This window comes from Ailuropoda melanoleuca, chromosome 13 (genome assembly GCF_002007445.2).
Source record: "Ailuropoda melanoleuca isolate Jingjing chromosome 13, ASM200744v2, whole genome shotgun sequence".
In the NCBI taxonomy this organism is placed as follows: Eukaryota; Metazoa; Chordata; class Mammalia; order Carnivora; family Ursidae; genus Ailuropoda; species Ailuropoda melanoleuca.
The window spans coordinates 67,750,591-67,767,271 of NC_048230.1; the positions used below are offsets into that span (position 1 = coordinate 67,750,591).

At 51.8% G+C, this 16,681-nt stretch overlaps 1 protein-coding gene across 17 annotated transcripts in view; it reads right to left on the reverse strand.

The window, feature by feature from the left end:
• Positions 1-16,681, reverse strand: part of EPB41L1 (erythrocyte membrane protein band 4.1 like 1) — a 106,448-nt gene that overhangs the window by 53,154 nt on the left and 36,613 nt on the right. For 13 of the 17 annotated variants that reach the window (XM_034641726.1, XM_034641723.1, XM_034641721.1 and 10 more), the window contains exons 1-2: positions 16,583-16,675; positions 191-384 (exon numbers count right to left, since the gene is read on the reverse strand). In XM_034641726.1, the coding sequence (XP_034497617.1) occupies positions 191-370 (180 nt within the window). In that variant the 5' untranslated portion in view covers positions 371-384; positions 16,583-16,675. Of the gene's footprint in view, positions 1-190; positions 385-12,873; positions 13,012-15,639; positions 15,941-16,582; positions 16,676-16,681 lie in introns of those variants that run through there. The other 4 variants (XM_034641711.1, XM_034641712.1, XM_034641714.1 and 1 more) reach the window with 3 other exon arrangements.

The following is a 16,681-nucleotide window of genomic DNA, read 5'->3' on the forward strand; positions in this document are numbered from 1 at the left end:
AAAAATATATATAGTTGATATATTTGATTTGGGAGAATTAAATACAAAAGTGAACACAATGTCCCCAGCACGGAGCTCGGCATGTAACGGGTCAGTAATAAGTCTCAGTTTCTGGCTTCCCTTCCCATGAAGAACTAGCCCTGGACGCGGCTGGGCAGGGAGAGGGACGCCCGTGCTCTCAGGCACACACCTGGTCAGCAGGCCGGGTGTCCTGCTGGGGCGGGTGCTTCTCATTGGAGTTGGCCTCCGGGTGGCCGCCGTGGCCTGCTGGGGTCACAGGGGTGGTCGCAGCAGCCGCTGCCTCAGGCTGCTGTGGGGCCTCCTCCTGAGCCTTCTTCACCTCAGAATCGGGGCCTGTCTCTGTTGTCATGGTGACCAGCACGCCTGCATTAGCATGAAGGAGAGCACATGACAGGGGAAAGGGGCAGCGATGGTGTGACCGACAGAGCAAGAGCGAAGGGGACAGGAACCACACGCAGAGAGAGGCAGATGGATACAAATGGACAAAGAGCCACGGAGAGAGAGAGGAAGAAGGGAGGGAGGGAGGGACAGAGGAAGTGGGGGTGGGGAGAGAGCAGAAGTCAGGGGTTACTGGAGGTCACAGAACCCCCCTCCCACTCCTGGGACCATAGAGCTCTTCAGGGACTCCTCCCATCTCACAGCCCAGCTCTGGAATGGGGCCCCTCCTGGGGACAATGAGAGGCTCTCCCAGGGAGCCCCACTCTGCCAGGAGCACAAAGGACAATCAGTGACGGCTCTGGGCAGGCCCTCGGCCAGGCTGTGTCTCCGACCCCAGCTCCCAGCCCACAGTAGCCGCTCAATAAACGCTGGATAAACTGGACTCAATCAAAAGAGCCCTGGGCTCCGGGCCCTTCGGCACCGACTCTGAGCAAAGCTCTTCATGCCCCAAGCCCACACCGCTATCTTCACAGGCATGTTGACAGAATGGATCTACAGGGAGAAGACAGGAAGGCACTATTAAAAACACACGGAGCCCTGGTGTTGGAAGTCAGGAGACCTGGACGCAGGCCCCGGGTCTGCCGCACCCAGGGCAGTCGCTTCGCCGCACTAGGACTGCCCCAAAAAGCAAGGGACTTAGAGAAATTATCTCTGGCAAAGGCTACTCTTATCCTTTTCCCCTTGGAGCAGGAAATGAGATTTCAGAGACTCAGGGACCTATTGCCCAGCCATTCTGTTGGCATAAGTGTACTGCAAGGAGACGAAAGGAGAAAGAAGGGCATGGTCCCACTGTTGTATTAAAAAAACAAAACAGTAACCTCGATGATACCTCTTTGTGTTTATACCCATACAGTGAAAGATCTGAACGGATCCTGACCAAACTGTTAGGACAGATTTGTAATTAAGAAACGGAGAGAGGAAAAAGAGGGGTCGGTGAAGAGAGGGGGCTTCATTTTTACTTTATATGCTTTGGAATTACTTCTATAATTTTAAACACACATAACTCACAAATTGTTTTTTTTTCTTTAAAGGGGGCAAAAGCACCTATTCCTGACCCCATTCAGAGTGGATCCTCAAAAAAAAAAAAAAAAAAACCCAAAATAAAAAAGTTTGGAGCTAAAACCAAGGAACAGGGAAATGGGCAAGAACCCTCATCCCTGAGCCTAGAGCCTCCCTCTAAATCCATTATATTAAACGAGAAAGGTCCAGACTAGACCTGGCAGGTCCCTTCCCAACCCCATTCAACACAGGAGGCCTCCAATGAGCAAACAGACAGACGGACATTGGCTCCACCTTGAGCTACACACAGGCTCCAAGCCCTTACCCCACACTCCCCTTGTCTCCTTCAGCTTCTCTCCCAGCATTCCAGAGGGCACCAGCCTAGGCCCAAGCAAAGGGCACTGGCCAGAAAGCCAGGGGCCCCAAGTGCCCCACTAGGCCACACAAGAGCTCCAGGGCCCTCAACACGTCGCACTTTGTAAGCCAGAGCTCGTAGCACAAATGAAAGGGTTTGTTGTTACTGATGCTGCTATTAAGAAGTGAGATGAGGAGGAAGGGAAGGCCTTGGTCACACAGCCTCATCCCCACCCAGAAAGGCTTTCCGCTCATGTCATTACTTTGGACTTTACGGTTCAACTTAAAGCTGTAGTTAAATAAAGGCTCTCTGTCATTTATGTGACACCAGATGTCAACTCAGTGCCAGGACACAAACCACTAGAAGCAGCTCCAGGGGAGCTCAGGGCCTCCTAGGGTCCGAGGGGGACCTGTCTACCTGGGTCTGCATCTCTTCGAGGCCTGCACCCGAGGACATCAGCCATTATACCAGATAAGGTCTATTAAGAGGAACCCTTGAAATAAATGCCCACTGATTTTTGCTTAAAAAAAATTAAAAAGGATCCACAGACTAATCTGTAGGTGTTTTGCTGTAAGAAGCAGTTTCCACATGACCGTCATGGACCCAGGCCAGAGGCTCTGGCGCACGTGCCCCTTGTGCCCCTCCCCTCCACGTCAGTCTGGTGTCAGCCCCCACTCTCCGAACCTTCCCCAGACCCGCATCAAAGAGCCAGGACAGCAACCTTACATGCGGGCAGGGAATGCCCAGTGCCAGCAGCACACACATGAGAGGAGCTGGAAGCCTTTTGAGATAATTCAATGTCTTCTTTTCTAGGTGAGACTCAGGGAGCAAAAGAGACTTGAGTGACAGCCATTTCCTCAGACAGATCTTTCCTGGTCCCGCCCGCCCACTCTCCTCCCCACCCAGCCTCCCAACTCCCCAGATCCCGGCGCTGGAGCCCTGACGCTTCCCACCACAGTTTGCTGCCTCGGGCAAACTCGAACAGAACCAACTGGAAGGAGAAAGCACTCAGGCCCAGGCTGGAAGCCGAAGAGGTGGCCCGAGCCACCAACGAACCCCACGGCCAGGGCCTGGTGACAGAAATGATGGCTCGTCCTTTCTAGGATGTTAAAAAAGATGATGTAAAATAAGTATCTGAATGAAAAGCTCCGTACACAACAGCTTGTACAGACTGACCTCACTCTGATTAATGCATACACACAGACACGGAATATTCAACAAAGTATTAACTGTCGTCATTTCTAGATGGCAGGAGTACAGGTAATATTTTCTTCTGTTTAACTGTAGTTCTCAATTTTTCTACTATACTTGGAGATTTCTTGATTAAAAAAATGTGAGGTTAAAAAATAAAATCTTCCAATGCACAGGGCTCAGTATGACAGGATGAGGAGATAAAGTCTGATTAAGCTTAAAATGTTTATGAATTTATTTTTTTAATGATTTATTTATTCATTGAGAGAGACAGAGAGAGAGTGCGCATGCTAGAGCGAGCACAGTGGGGAGGGCAGAGGCAGAGGGAGAGGGAGAATGTCTAGCAGACTTCCCATTGAGCACAGAGCCTAACACGGGGCTCGATCTTATGACCCCAAGATCAAGACCTGAGCTAAAATCAAGAGTCGCATGTTTACCCGATTGAGACACCCAGGCACCCCCAAAAATTTTTATGAATTTAAAAGAAAAATAACATTATTACTTTTCTTTTAAAACATTATGGTTTTTTGTAAACCTATGATGAGATCCTTCTTGATTTCACAAATCCAGGGATAACAGTATGGTTCTCTCTCTAGGCCGCAGAAAGCAAGCCAAGAACCCAGCCTCGGGTTCTGCCATAGCCAGTCACGTGGGCGGAGTTGTGCCCAGGCCCAGGCCAGCAGAGACTGAGGGAGCCCGCTGGGCAGCCCGGCCAGCTGGGTGCTGCAGGGCCCCAGGGGAAGCACGTGCTGGTGCCTTGGAGCTCACTGCAACAGGGGAGGGTGATGTACCACCCAGAAAATGGTTAAACACCCAGGCAGGATGTGATTTAGATTTGTCATTGGATGTTTTAGCCTCTAGAAGATTCCAGGGAGTTGGCGATCAAGAGGACGACCTAGGGTACCCAAATAAGGGCTTATAGGGTAGGGAGTGTGGGGTGGGGGGTGAGGTCGAGTTAAAATTCAGCAAAAAGGGAGAGCTTGGGTATGGCAGAGAGGGCATCTGGGCTGAGTCACTGTGTGGGCAAATGTCCAGAGACGGGAACAAGTAGGCCCATGCAGAGGACAGACAGGAGGCCTTGACGTCCTGATACCTCAGAACAAGAAGCCTATAAAGGTGAGCTCCAAACAGCCTGGCAGGTGGAACAGGTTGGAGACGGGGAGAAGTGAGTGAACTGGGGGCGGAGTAGGCCGCCTTGTAAGAATCACAGTGTTACTCTGCTAGAAAGGGCAAGACTCCCATCACAGAGTGCTGCTGGGGGCCAGGCCCACGGTCAGGGACTTGACACACCGGCCTCTCATGGACTTCTCCCAGGGGTACAGGGCAGGGGGCAGACCTAGGTCAGTCAGACCCAGACCCAAAGCCTGGCGCCACCACTGGCTCACTCTGTGACCGTGGGCAAGTGACTTCCATGCTGTAAAATGGAGGTACTCCTCCCTCCCTCTGAGGGGGGTGGTAGAGAGTCAGGAAAATAACCTAGGAGAGCACTTAACATGGTATATACCCAATAAAACAACCCTGAGAGGGTCTGTAATTACAAACAGTACCAAGAAGCCACAGTGGGGAGTGGTCTGAGAACCCGGAGTTCAGAAGCACAGCCCAGAACGGAGGGAGAAGGAGATGTTCTAAGAGGCAGAGCCCAGCAAGGCCAGACCGATGGCGCAAACATATGAACACCCAACGCACAGGATTCGAAGAGAGAAAGGTCAGCCAGAGAAGTAAATGCCGAGGGAGCCCACACCAGCCCTGTCAGCCCTGGCCGGCTCTGGCCAGTCCAGAAGGCTATCAGCATTCGATGCTCTTCAGCACTGCAAGCACCAGCTGGCTCCCCTGGCTCCCCCTCCAGGGGCACCATGGCTTTCCATCTGGGCAGCCTGCTGGGAGAGAATGTCCTAGCCCGGGCGACGTGATACCCACTTGGCCTGTCATTACACCAACTCATTAAAAATGAATCAGCTGGTTTATACATCAGGCCCTACAGCCAGGGTTAGCATGAATCAGCATCTCTGAATCCAGTACCTTGGCTTTGTTCTTTCTCTCCATCCCACAGCCACTGCACAGGTCCAAGCCACGGTCGAGCCATGCCCACATGGCTCCCCGGCCTCCTTCATGGACTCTCTGTAGCCGCTTGGGCCCCCCTAGGGTTTATTGTCTTCAGAACAGCCACATGGATCTTCCCAAAACTCCAAATGGATGCTCTCTTTATTTTTTGTAATTCAAGTATAGTTGACACACATGGCTACCTCCGTTTCCATCATACGACATAGTGAACGGACACGTCTACACCTCACTACACACATCGCCATCAGTCGCCAGACAACACTATTACAGTACCACTGACTACGTTCCCTATGCTGCCCATTTGCTCAGATGCCCTCCTTAACCTTCAATGACTTACCATCAAAATAAAACACAAACTGCTTACCAAAGTTAAAGGTCCCTGCTTAGGGCGGCGGCATCAGCTCCCACCCTCACTGTGAGCCTGTCTGACTGGCCTTCCGTCTGCTCCTCCCCCGCATCAGGCCTGCCCCTGCCGTGGGGCTTTGCCCTAACGGTCCCTCTGTGCAGACAATGGGCTTGTCCCATCTTTTGGCACAGCAGCTCTCACCCTTCAGGCCTTAATCCATGCACCCCTTAACCCCTCTGTCTAAAGTGGATCTTTCTTCTGGGGCGCCTTAGAGGCTCAGTCAGTTGAGTGTCCAACTCGTTTTTGGCTCAGGTGGTGATCTCAAGGTCATGAGACTGAGCCCTGCGTTGGGCTCTATGCTCAGCACAGAGTCTGCGTGAGATTCTCTTTCCCTTCTCCCTCTGCCCCTCCCCCTGCTCATGCACTCTAAATAAATAAACAAAATCTTTCAAAAAAATAAAAATAAATAAAATGGGTCTTTCCCCTTCTTTTTTTTTTTTTAAAGATTTTATTTATTTATTTGAGAGAGATAGAGACAGCCAGCGAGAGGGGGAACACAAGCAGGAGGAGTGGGAGAGGAAGAAAGCAGGCTCATAGCAGAGGAGCCTGATGTGGGTCAATCCCACAACGCCGGGATCACGCCCTGAGCCGAAGGCAGACGCTTAACCGCTGTGCCACCCAGGCGCCCCCCTTCTTTTTTTTGGTGACAGCATGCTGGGTTTGGGGTTTGGTTTGGTTTGGTTTTTGCCATTTTAACCATTTTTAAGAGTGTAACTATTCCATGATGCTAATTACATTCACAACCTTGTACAACAACAGTCACTGTGTATTTCCTAAATTTTTCATTACTCCAAACAGAAACTCTGTACCCAGTAAGCAACCATGGTGGGTTTGGTTTTTTTTAGTAACTATCACAAATGAAACATACTTCTTTTTACTTATTTATTTTTATTCCTCTGGAATATAAACTCCATAAAGACCAAATATTATCCATCTCAATTGCCATTATCCCCAGGTCTTAGCACAATTCTTGATAAATACCAACAAAGCTAACATTCATAGAGTCTGCTATTTGCCCAGCACTGGTATAACCACTTTACATCGATTAACTCACTTAACCTTCACAATAACCTAGAATAGGTACTTTTATTATCTCTATTTTGTAAAAGAAGGAATTGGGGCACTGAGAAGTTAAGGACCTTGCCTGAGATCATAAACTAGTGCATGACAGTGCCAGAACTCAAACCCAGGGGGTCTGGTGTCAGAAGGACTGGTAGATGGACAAATGGACAAACACATGCTGTGACGGGTGGATGAAACACCGAGACACGTTTTAAGTCCACTCAGCTGGGGACAGAGACCTGGGCTGCACTCACCTTGGGAGCCTTTATGGCTACCAGCCAGCCAGTCTGTCCTGATGACTTAGCAGACCTTAAGCACCTGACTTTCCCATCCGAACTCCTGATATTATCACCCTTATTTTACTGATGAGGACACAAAGGCCCAAAGAGGCATGCTGATTTGCCCAAGGTCACAAAGCTGTGCTAAGTGTCTCTGACTCCAAATTCATCCCACTCCTTGGATGGGGTGGGGAGCGGGGGTGTTGTTGTACTAATTTCTCCAACGGGTGAGGCTGGCTAAGGAAAAATTTCCCAAGAGTGAAAAGCAAATTCACGAGGAAGAACTGAATTCAGAATCGGGACTACCGTGGGGCACCTGGACAGCTCAGTCGGTTAGGCATCTGACTCTGGATTTCAGCTCAGGTCAGGATCTCAGGGTCATAAGGTTAAGCCCAAGGTCAGGCTCCATGCCCAGCTTAAGATTCTCTCTCTCTTTCCCTTGCCCATCCCCACCTGCTATCTACTCTCTCTCTCTCTAGGGAAAAAAAAAAAAAAAAAGAATCAGGACCACCGTGTCTTGCTTCAGTTCCACCACCTCCTATCTGAGGGGCCTTGGGCAAGTCACTTCCCCCTTCTGAGCATCAGCTTCCTCATCTGCCAAACAGGGATGAGACCCCTATCCTCTCAGTTCAGAGCAGGGCCGCATAGATAAAGGATACTACAGAGAAGGAAAGAACTCTGAGATACAAAGGTTGAAGTCACATATTTTAGGGAGAGTACATTAGAGATGCTTGTGTATGCCAGAAGCATATCTTTGCAAGCATATGACCAGCAGTGGGACAACAGGAGGGCACATACAGCCCTGGGTGTCCGTGGTCATGATAATGAGTCCCTAGCCAGTAAGGCTCTCTTCTAAATCTTGCACACTGGAAACTTTCACCCAGGCATTCTTGGGAATTCTGAACCAGGGAGGAACTAATGGAAGGAAGGAACAAAGTGAGAGAGAGAAAGGGACAGGGTGTGGAAGACACCGAAACACCAAGGGAATGCCGGGCAGCAAGTGAGATTCTTCTGTTTTGAATGATGTTTTCAATAATCACAGTTACCAAGATAACTCTTCTTTCTTTACGTGAAATCAGGGGGGACATCTCCCCCATCCCCTTCCAACTACATCCGCTGGGCTGTTAGTCTCTATTCGCACCTCCAAATTTATGCCCTGTTCAAAGAAGCGGGAGGCTGACCCCTTGGACTGTCCCTTGGACTGAGCTCCTTTGTTTGCTGACTTCCGGTTGGGTTTGGCCAATGGGAGGCACCGGTTCGAGGGTGGAAGGAGAGTGAAGTTGGGGAATGTCTTCCCAATTTCCCTCTCTGTGGTTCTGGCAGTGGCTGAGCCCCTCTGTGTCAGCTCCTTGCACAGACCCAGCCATCACTGAGTTCTGGTAATGCTCTTCCCTACCTCTGCTCATTCAGGCCAAAAGGAGGAAAAACCTTCTGTCGCTGTTATGTTGTGGGGTACCCCTGTGGGTTCCCTTAATCCTGCCCACACCTTTATTAACATCTCCTCAATGTAAGCAACTGAGTGGAATTCTGTTTTCTGCCAGAATCTGACTGATACACTAAACAGATATATGAATTAGAGAGGGAGGGGAAGAGAAATCGGAAAAAGGCAGCGTCACCTAGTGGTTAGGGACAAAAGGGGCGACAAGGAGACCGTGGACAAGCCTCTTAATCTGTCTGCGCCACAGGGTCTCGATCTGTAAAACTCATGGTGATCATCTTGCCTATGTCACAGGGTTACTGTGACAATCCAACCAGGTCATGCCCCTAAGGCACTTACCACACGGCAAACCCGCCGTGAGCACTCAAGTAATACTACATATCCTCACCATTAGCACTGAGTCTCCAGGCTGAAATGTGAACAGTAGCATTTCCTTGGAGAAAGAATTACAGACTTTTCTTTCGGCTTTTTCGGGGGTTCCCCGGGTTTCATCATTTTTCTACTATGAGCATGTATTTCTTTTGGAATCAGAAAAGAAAAAGAGAAGAATTAAAAGAAAAAAACACAGTGCAAGCCTATGAAGACTTATTCTTCCCCCCTGAGATGAATCCCACCGGGATTTCCCCAGTACAGAACATTCACTTCCTGGAGAGACTACCTCGGGGTGGCCGTGAACAAAACGCCTGCCCGCCACGAGGGAGGAGGGCGCAGGCTGAGAGAGCCACCTCTGGGGCCAGCGCCACCCTCCCACCCGAGGCCCGGGAGCCCCCTGACAGAGGCAGAGGGGTCAAACGGGAGCTGGGCCTGCAGTCATTGGAATCCTGCTCAGCTCTGTACACAGCAAGGGGGAGATGGCACTTTGTCAGAGGCTTGTGGTGCCCCTGGGCACCGCATTAAATAAAACCGAGCAACGTGAAGAGGCTGCCACCCGTCAGCACTGGCTTCTTGCCCAAAGGTTTCACGTGCCACCACGGAGCCACAGGCTGACGTGCCGCTGTGGGCTGGGGGACCACATGACATGCCCAGAACTGCAGAGTAACGGCATCGGAAAGGAGAAATACCTCCCGCTTGGACCACACGGATGACTGCAGAGGCAGCCAGAGACCTCCCCGTAGCGGGGCATCCTCTGAAAGCCAGGCAGCAAGCTGGCGGTCTTCCAGGCTTTGTTTCATTAGAGCTGCACCAAGGCCGCACAGGGCTGATGGGCTTATTCCCCAGGCCAGCATGGCTGGCCAAGGTCACGAAGCTAGCCCATTAGAGCAGAGCCAGAACGAGGACCCAGATCTGCTAGCTGCCGGTCCCGCGCTCTTCCCCCTCAATCCCGCTACATCCCACAACCTCCAACTTGCTGTCAACCGCGTAACCAAAGCTACCGTTGCTCTGGATGTAGAAATAATAACAGCAGTACCAACCCCTCCCACATGTGGGGTGCTTTACAATTTAAAGAATCCTTTCATCACCATCATTTCGCTTGGCCCTCATAGATCAGCAGCTGGGGAGAGGGAACGTGGAACAGCAGTTACGAACACAGGCTTTGGCCCAGAGTTTGAATCCTGGCTTGAGGACCTTGGGCAAGTTACTTAACCTCACCAAGAGCCAATCTGAGCATGTAAAATGAGAATAACACCCTCTACGCTTCAAAGGCATTTAGTGAGAAATAAATGAGAGATAATAAATGTTACCATAGAGCGGACACTCAGTAAGTGGCCACAATGGCTCTCATCGGTAAGGTTGTCACTACCGTACAGATGGGCAAAGTGAGGTCCAGAGAAGGCAAAGAACTTGTCCAAGGACACTCAGGGTGTGAGCAGCAGCATGACCCAGGCAGCAGCTTACAGCATCCGAAGAGAATTGGGAAGTTTCACAGGTGAGCTCCATACTGGATCAGCCGCAGAAGGGGTTTCCCTGGGACATCCTCACCCTTTGAAGGTGACAGAGACAGGGTCTCCTCTAAGCAAGCCAGCCCCCTCAAGGTCCTTGCCCCACTCAGCTCTGCAGAGAGGCTGAGATGGGGAGCAGCAGACCTGCAGACCTCCCTGGGGCAACCCTCATGGTCTCGGTTTCTGACTCCCTCTCTCATTTCATTTTCTTTAGTTGTTCAAACGCTATTAGAGTTCGTTGTCAGCATTATTTAGAATAGAGTAAAATTGGGAACAACTTTAAATGTCCATCAACAGGGCCCTGACCAAATTAATTAGGATTTACCCCTTTAAATTTATTTATTTATTTGGGGGTGTGTGCATGCAAGTGAGTGGGGGGAGGGCCAGAGGGAGAGAATCTCAAGTAGACTCCCTGCTGAGTGTGGAGCCCGCCAAGCACCCCAGGATTTACCCCTTTAAAAACAAATTATAGGACTGGGGAGCCTGGGTGGCTCAGTCAGTTAAGCTGCTGCCTTCGGCTCAGATAATGATCCCAGGGTCCTGGGATGGAGGCCCATACGGAACCCCATGTCTGGCTCCCTGCTCAGGAGGCAGTCTGCTTCTCCCTCTCCCTCTGCCCCTCTCCCACTTGTGCGTACTCACACTATCTCTCAAATAAATACATTCTTCAAAAAAAATTAATTACAAAAGTATCATACACTTGTGAAAATTTTTGTGATGGATTTTATATATACCAACATGGAAAGATGTCAATATAGGGTTAAATGAAAAAAAATGCAAGCTGTAAAACAATGATGCAATTTATGGCCCCATTCTGGTTTGCACGCTTATGTAGGCAAAGAAAATGCCCGGAAGGACACACACCACACTGTTATCATTGGGTCCTTCTAGAGAGAAGGATTTGGGTTGGGGAGACAAGGAGAGAATACACTTCTGAATTATTAGGATTTTTCACATATTTCTTTTTTAATTAAAACTAAGGAAAAGGGGTGCTTGGGTGGCTGAGTAGGTTAAGCATCTGCCTTGGCCTCAGGTCACGATCCCAGGGTCCTGGGATGGAGTCCTGCATTGTGCTCTCTGCTCAGCAGGGAACCTCCTTCTCCCCCTCGCTCTCTGCCCCTCCCCCTCCACTAGAGCCCTGTCTCTCACTTTCTCTCTCTCTCAAATAAATAAATACTTTAAAAAACATAAAAATAAAAATACGGAAAACATATTTTTAGAAGATCTGTTTTGATCAGTCTTACCGACCTCCCATCATACCTGCTGTAACTCCGTTTCTGCCTGCTCTCTCCCAATCTGTTATCTATGGTCAGACCTAGTTCTACACCACTTTGATCTAGTGCTCCTAATTTTATGTGGTTTTTTTTCCATTTAATATTAATTGTATCAGAAATATCTCCCCAGGGGCGCCTGGGTGGCTCAGTCGTTAGTTAAGTGTCTGCCTTCCCCTCAGGGCGTGATCCCAGGTCCTGCAATCGAGCCCCACATCCAGCTCCCTGCTGGGTGGGAAGCCTGCTTCTCCCTCTCACATTCCCCTTGCTTGTGTTCTCTCTCTCGCTGGCTGTCTCTCTGCCAAATAAAAAAATAAAATCTTTAAAAAAAAAAAAGAAATATTTCCCCATTATTATACCGTTATCATCACAGCTAATATTCATGGGTGCTTTACTATTTGCTAGTTACGGTGCTAAGAGCTTTACGTGCCTGAAATCATTTAATCTTGAAAGCAACCCTAAAAGCAGATTCTTGGACTGTCCACATTACAGATGGGGTAAGTGAGGCTTTAAAGGTCAATCTGCCAAAGCCTGGCAGCTCAGGACAGAAAGTAGACTTAAGCCCTGGTCTGTGTGCGTCCCAAGCCCTTGGCTAGGAACCCCCAGCTAGGAACCCCCCACTTTACTCTCTCCCCTCCCCCCAGCTACTCAGCGGTGAGTAAGCACGTGGCAGGCATGGGTGAGGAGACCAGGTCCTGGGTCTTAAAGCCTGCGTGACCTTGGACAAGCCAACTCCCCTCTGCTTTGTTCCTTCAATCAATTCTTTCACCAAGCATTTGCAAATCATTGAGCTACGTTCTGAGGATAGAACAATGAATAAAACATGAGCCCTGCCCTCAAGATTAGAACCCAACCTGAATCTCTCTTCCTGCCCTGGAAGAATTTCACCCCTGTCCCCGCCTCGGTCACGCAGACGTGAAATGAATAAAGGATTCAAGGGAGCTTCGCAAGTGCACAGCTCCATACGCTGCAAGAGTAGGTATTTCTGTGGCTGTTCATGGCTGTATATTATTTTATCCACTGGATGTTCCAAAACGTTCTCAATCATCTTCCTATTGTTGGGCACTTAGTCCCAATTTACTGCTATTATACAGGAAGCTCTGATGGGGATTCATCCAAAGAAAATTATTCAAAAGAAAAAAAAAGCCAGATGCATGAAAAGATGTCAGGCAACCTTCAGAATGACTGAAGGGAGATGGTCCTTCATCTTAAGCTCATGAGGCCTCAAACCGAATTCACGACCCCCGCAGCCTGCCCCACCCCCACCAGCTGAGCCCCTGATGAGCCCAAGACAGAGGGGACACCTTAGTCAACTTTCCTCCCTCTCTTGCCCTCCAAGTCCACCGGGCTGATGTTTCTCCCTCAAGGCTGCAGTCCCTCCCCTGCTTCTGGTTCTCGCAGTTGCCAAAGGGACCTTCCCAAACCCTTCTGTCATACCCCAGTGCATGCAGGCCCCGTGCAGTGCAGACCTACCAAGGCTCCCGAGACTGGAGGGAGAGAGCAGTCGTTTCCTGAGTCCCTGGGGTGTGCCAGCACTGCGCTAGGCCCTTTACATAACCACCACCACACGTGGCCTCTGTAAGACAGGTGTGTTGATCCCTATTTTACAGATGCGGAAACTGAGGCTCAGGCCAGCGCAGTAATGGGCCCGAGGGCACGTGGCTGGTACACAGGGAGCTGTGACTAGAGCATCGGCCTGGTGGATTCCAGAGCCTTGCCAAAGACCCACACCCAAGCCGGCTTTCTGAGTCACCTCCCAGTGCCCCCAGCCCCCCCGCACTATTTGCCCCTGTGTACCAGACCACCCAATCTTCTTCAGACACATCCCTACTCCTTTCCCCTCTGACCTGGGGGAGTGGATACCCTTCCCTCACAGCCACTGAAACTCCACTTGGCCTTTGGTGCCCAGTGCAGTGTTTCCAGGAAGACTTCCCTGACCACCAAAATAGGAATCCATGCTTAACATACGGAACAGCTGGCTCTCTAGCCTCCCTGCGTCCCATCTGTGCCTCTCCAGCTAGACCGTGCACCCCTGGAACAGAGCGATGTTTCCTCAGAGGCAACGGGGGGCCTGTAGGAGGTACACTCCAAGGATCTTTTTCAAATTGAACAAAACCGAGGAGGACCTCTGAGAAGGCCTACAGGCTGCTGGCATGGCCATCGGGAACGTGGCTCTGGCCCACACCACCTGCATTGAAATCAGGGCTCCCCCATGACCTAGCCACGTGACCCTGAGCAACTGTCTTTCCCTCGCCTGTAAGCCTCAGTTCCCTCAATCTGTAAAGTGGGAAGAATCATTCCTACCTCACCAGGTTTTATGAAGATTGTATGAGTTGTATGGATAAGCCCTTAGAACAGTGCCTGGCATGTAGTAGGTGCTCAATAAATGCTGGCTGTTTCTATTCTTATGCACGAGCCTCCCGCCCACACAGGAAACAGTGCCAGCCTTCTCCCACTCCCCCTCATCCACCCAGATTCAGGTCCCCTCCCTATAAGGGCCTCTTCATCCCAGCCCGAACTGGTACCCTGCATTCCCACCCTTCTGCTTTCAGGTTATTAGGGTCCTATCAAATGCGGCAGGGGTAGGGGTGGGTGAGCAGGGGGGCTAACTAGACTGAGAGCCAACCAGTCTTCCCTGAGAGCCAAAGGCGGCAGGGAGCCCAGAGCAGCCCCACTTCTAGGGGATCCTAGCCAGGAAGCAGAAGGCCAAGGCGACCCCTCTCTCAGGCTCCTTGCTAGTACCTCTCTGCCCCTACCCCTCTGGACCACAGGAGCACTTGGGCCACAGAACCACCTTTGTCTCACCAGACCCAACACAGACCTGTCCACCCGGACCAGCCCTGGCACCTCAGTTGTGGCTGATCAGCTGTGGCTCTGCTGGACACCAACCTGGCACTCCCGGACGCTGCCCCAGGTGTAATGTCACGATGGAGGGCAGGGCTCCGGACGCAGACAGCCCCACACTGCCCAGCTGTGTAACCTCAGGCAGGTGACACAACCTCTCTGAGCTGCAGTTTCTCATTTTCTCATACAGAGTAGATAATACCCTACCAGGCTGCTGTGAGATAACGCAAAGCACTGGCACACAGTAAGTGCTCCGTAAATGCCATCATCCTGATTGTGTGATCACTGCTATTACTCCAGGTAGAGACTATGATCCCCTTTTAATAAATGGGGACATAGAAGCCCAGAGAGGCCCACAAAGGTCCATCTTGGAGCAAACACAGCCAGTCTAGTCAAGAGACCCCACCTACTTTCTCTGGAGGCTCAGGCCCAGGATATCCCTGGGTATCCAGCATCCTCCTGGCTCCATTACTCCCAAGGTCAAGGGCTACCAGCTGCCCATTGCCTCAGCCCCAGCCCATTATCCGTGAGGCAGCCTGGCCTTTCCTCCTCACCTTTTGGGGGCATGGCTGGGAAGCCAATGTGAGACCCCCTCCTAAAGGGTAGCCTCAGGCTCCAGGCTATAATGCCCAGCCCAACAGAGACCTATGTATGGAACAGCCACAGCAACGGGGAAGCAGGCATCTGGGCTGCGAGAACCTCAAACCAAGGGTAGAAGACCTGGGTGCATTAGTGCTGGCCCTCCCACTCCACTGCTGTGTGACCTTGGAGAAGTCATTTATCCTCTCTAGGCCTCATTCGAGCTTTCAATATTTACTAAGTGAGGACTATGGGGCCAAGCATCATTATCATGCAGGTTCTATGAAAGCTCCATGAAGCTCACAGAGCTGAGCCCAGGGAACTGCCACATGGCCCAGGAAGGGTGTTCCTAGTAACAGTGCCCACTGCACGGATCTCCAGGACTGCCTCGAGGTACCCCACAAGGGACCATGCTCTGCACACCACAAAGACTATGCATGGGGTTGCGCGGCAGGCATGACTTCAGGCCGGCCAGCAGAAGCCAGCTTCCTCGCTGCACAGAGCTGGCAGCGCCTCCCTGGGCCACAGTGGCTCAGAGAGGAGGTTGGCACAGGCTGCCTCTGCCGCAGGCTCCATCTGGAGGAATGGGTGGGCAGGCGGGCACACAGCCGCCTCTATTCTCCACACCCTTGTCCAGGTCAGGCAGCACTGTCTTCCAGGAGCTTCTGGGGGCACCATTCCCATCCCCAGCTCTCAACCTGGCCCAACTGCTGCTAATTCTGGAAGACTCCTAATGCTGGAAGGTGGGGGAGAGATGGAGCAGCCGGACCCCACACAGCCCGAGAGATCCTAAATCCAGCCCTCTTACACTCCCACCTTTGCAGAGGAGGTGACATGCAGATCCAGAAGCGAAGGCAGGAACACGTGGTTGTACCTCTCCCCCACCAGTGCATTCTCAGAGTTTGGGGGGGGGTTGCCAAGGATCATGGCCGGCAGCCAACGAGGAGACCAGTATCTTCAGAACTCCTTCCTAGTCCTTGTCCAGCCCCTCAAGGTTCCCATGGACCCTCCTGGGGCCGTAGCTCTGCCAGGAAGTGGCCTCAGCACCTGGTAAGTTACCCTGGTGGCTATAATCACTTGCCCTCCCCCCCAAGCCTGTCCCCAAGACCCCAGCTTCTTGGGCCCTCGGACATTCCCAAGCATGAAGGTGCAAGATACGACCGGAACCCACAAGTCCTCTCCCTCTAATCAGGGGGGCAGCCTCTGGCCAGAACAATAGGAAACCAGAACCCCAGAGGTCCCAGGACTATTATCCATCCACCCAGCTTTGGGTGACTTGGAAAGGAGATGCGATGGGAAGTGAGGCCAGGGTGGGAAAAGGTCTATAACCAGAGGGTGAGGGAGAAGGCGGGAGCTGCCCAGCACCGGAGTCTCCAACCAAGAGACTGGCCTATAGCATTTGAAGCTTGGACGCAGAGATCCAGGGAGTCCCTGGCCTCCACAAAGGCGGCAGGAACGTCTCAAAGAACAAAGTGGCCCAGCCAGGGAGCCCAGCACCCAGCAACCGCTCATCCCAACAGTAACCACCAGCCCACAGCCTGCCCACCTCTCTCTCCAGGCCTCGGGGAGGCTGCAGACCCAGGAGGCAGGGAGGAACAGCACGGACCTCCCCCCACACACACTGGCCAGGGAGCCAACAGCCTGCAAACTCAGTTCCTCCCGGTCTCGCCCCCGGTCCTCCCCAGGGCTGCAGGCTGGGCCTACATTTACTGAGTCTCCAGTCCCCCGTGCCACCTGACCGCCCCCCCCACGTGCCTACCTGAGCCCTGGGGTCCCCATCTTGGGCAGGCTGGGCGGGGGCGGGGGGCGCCCCGTCGGGTCCTGCGGGGCCGGCCGGCCGCGGGGCGGGGCGGGGCGG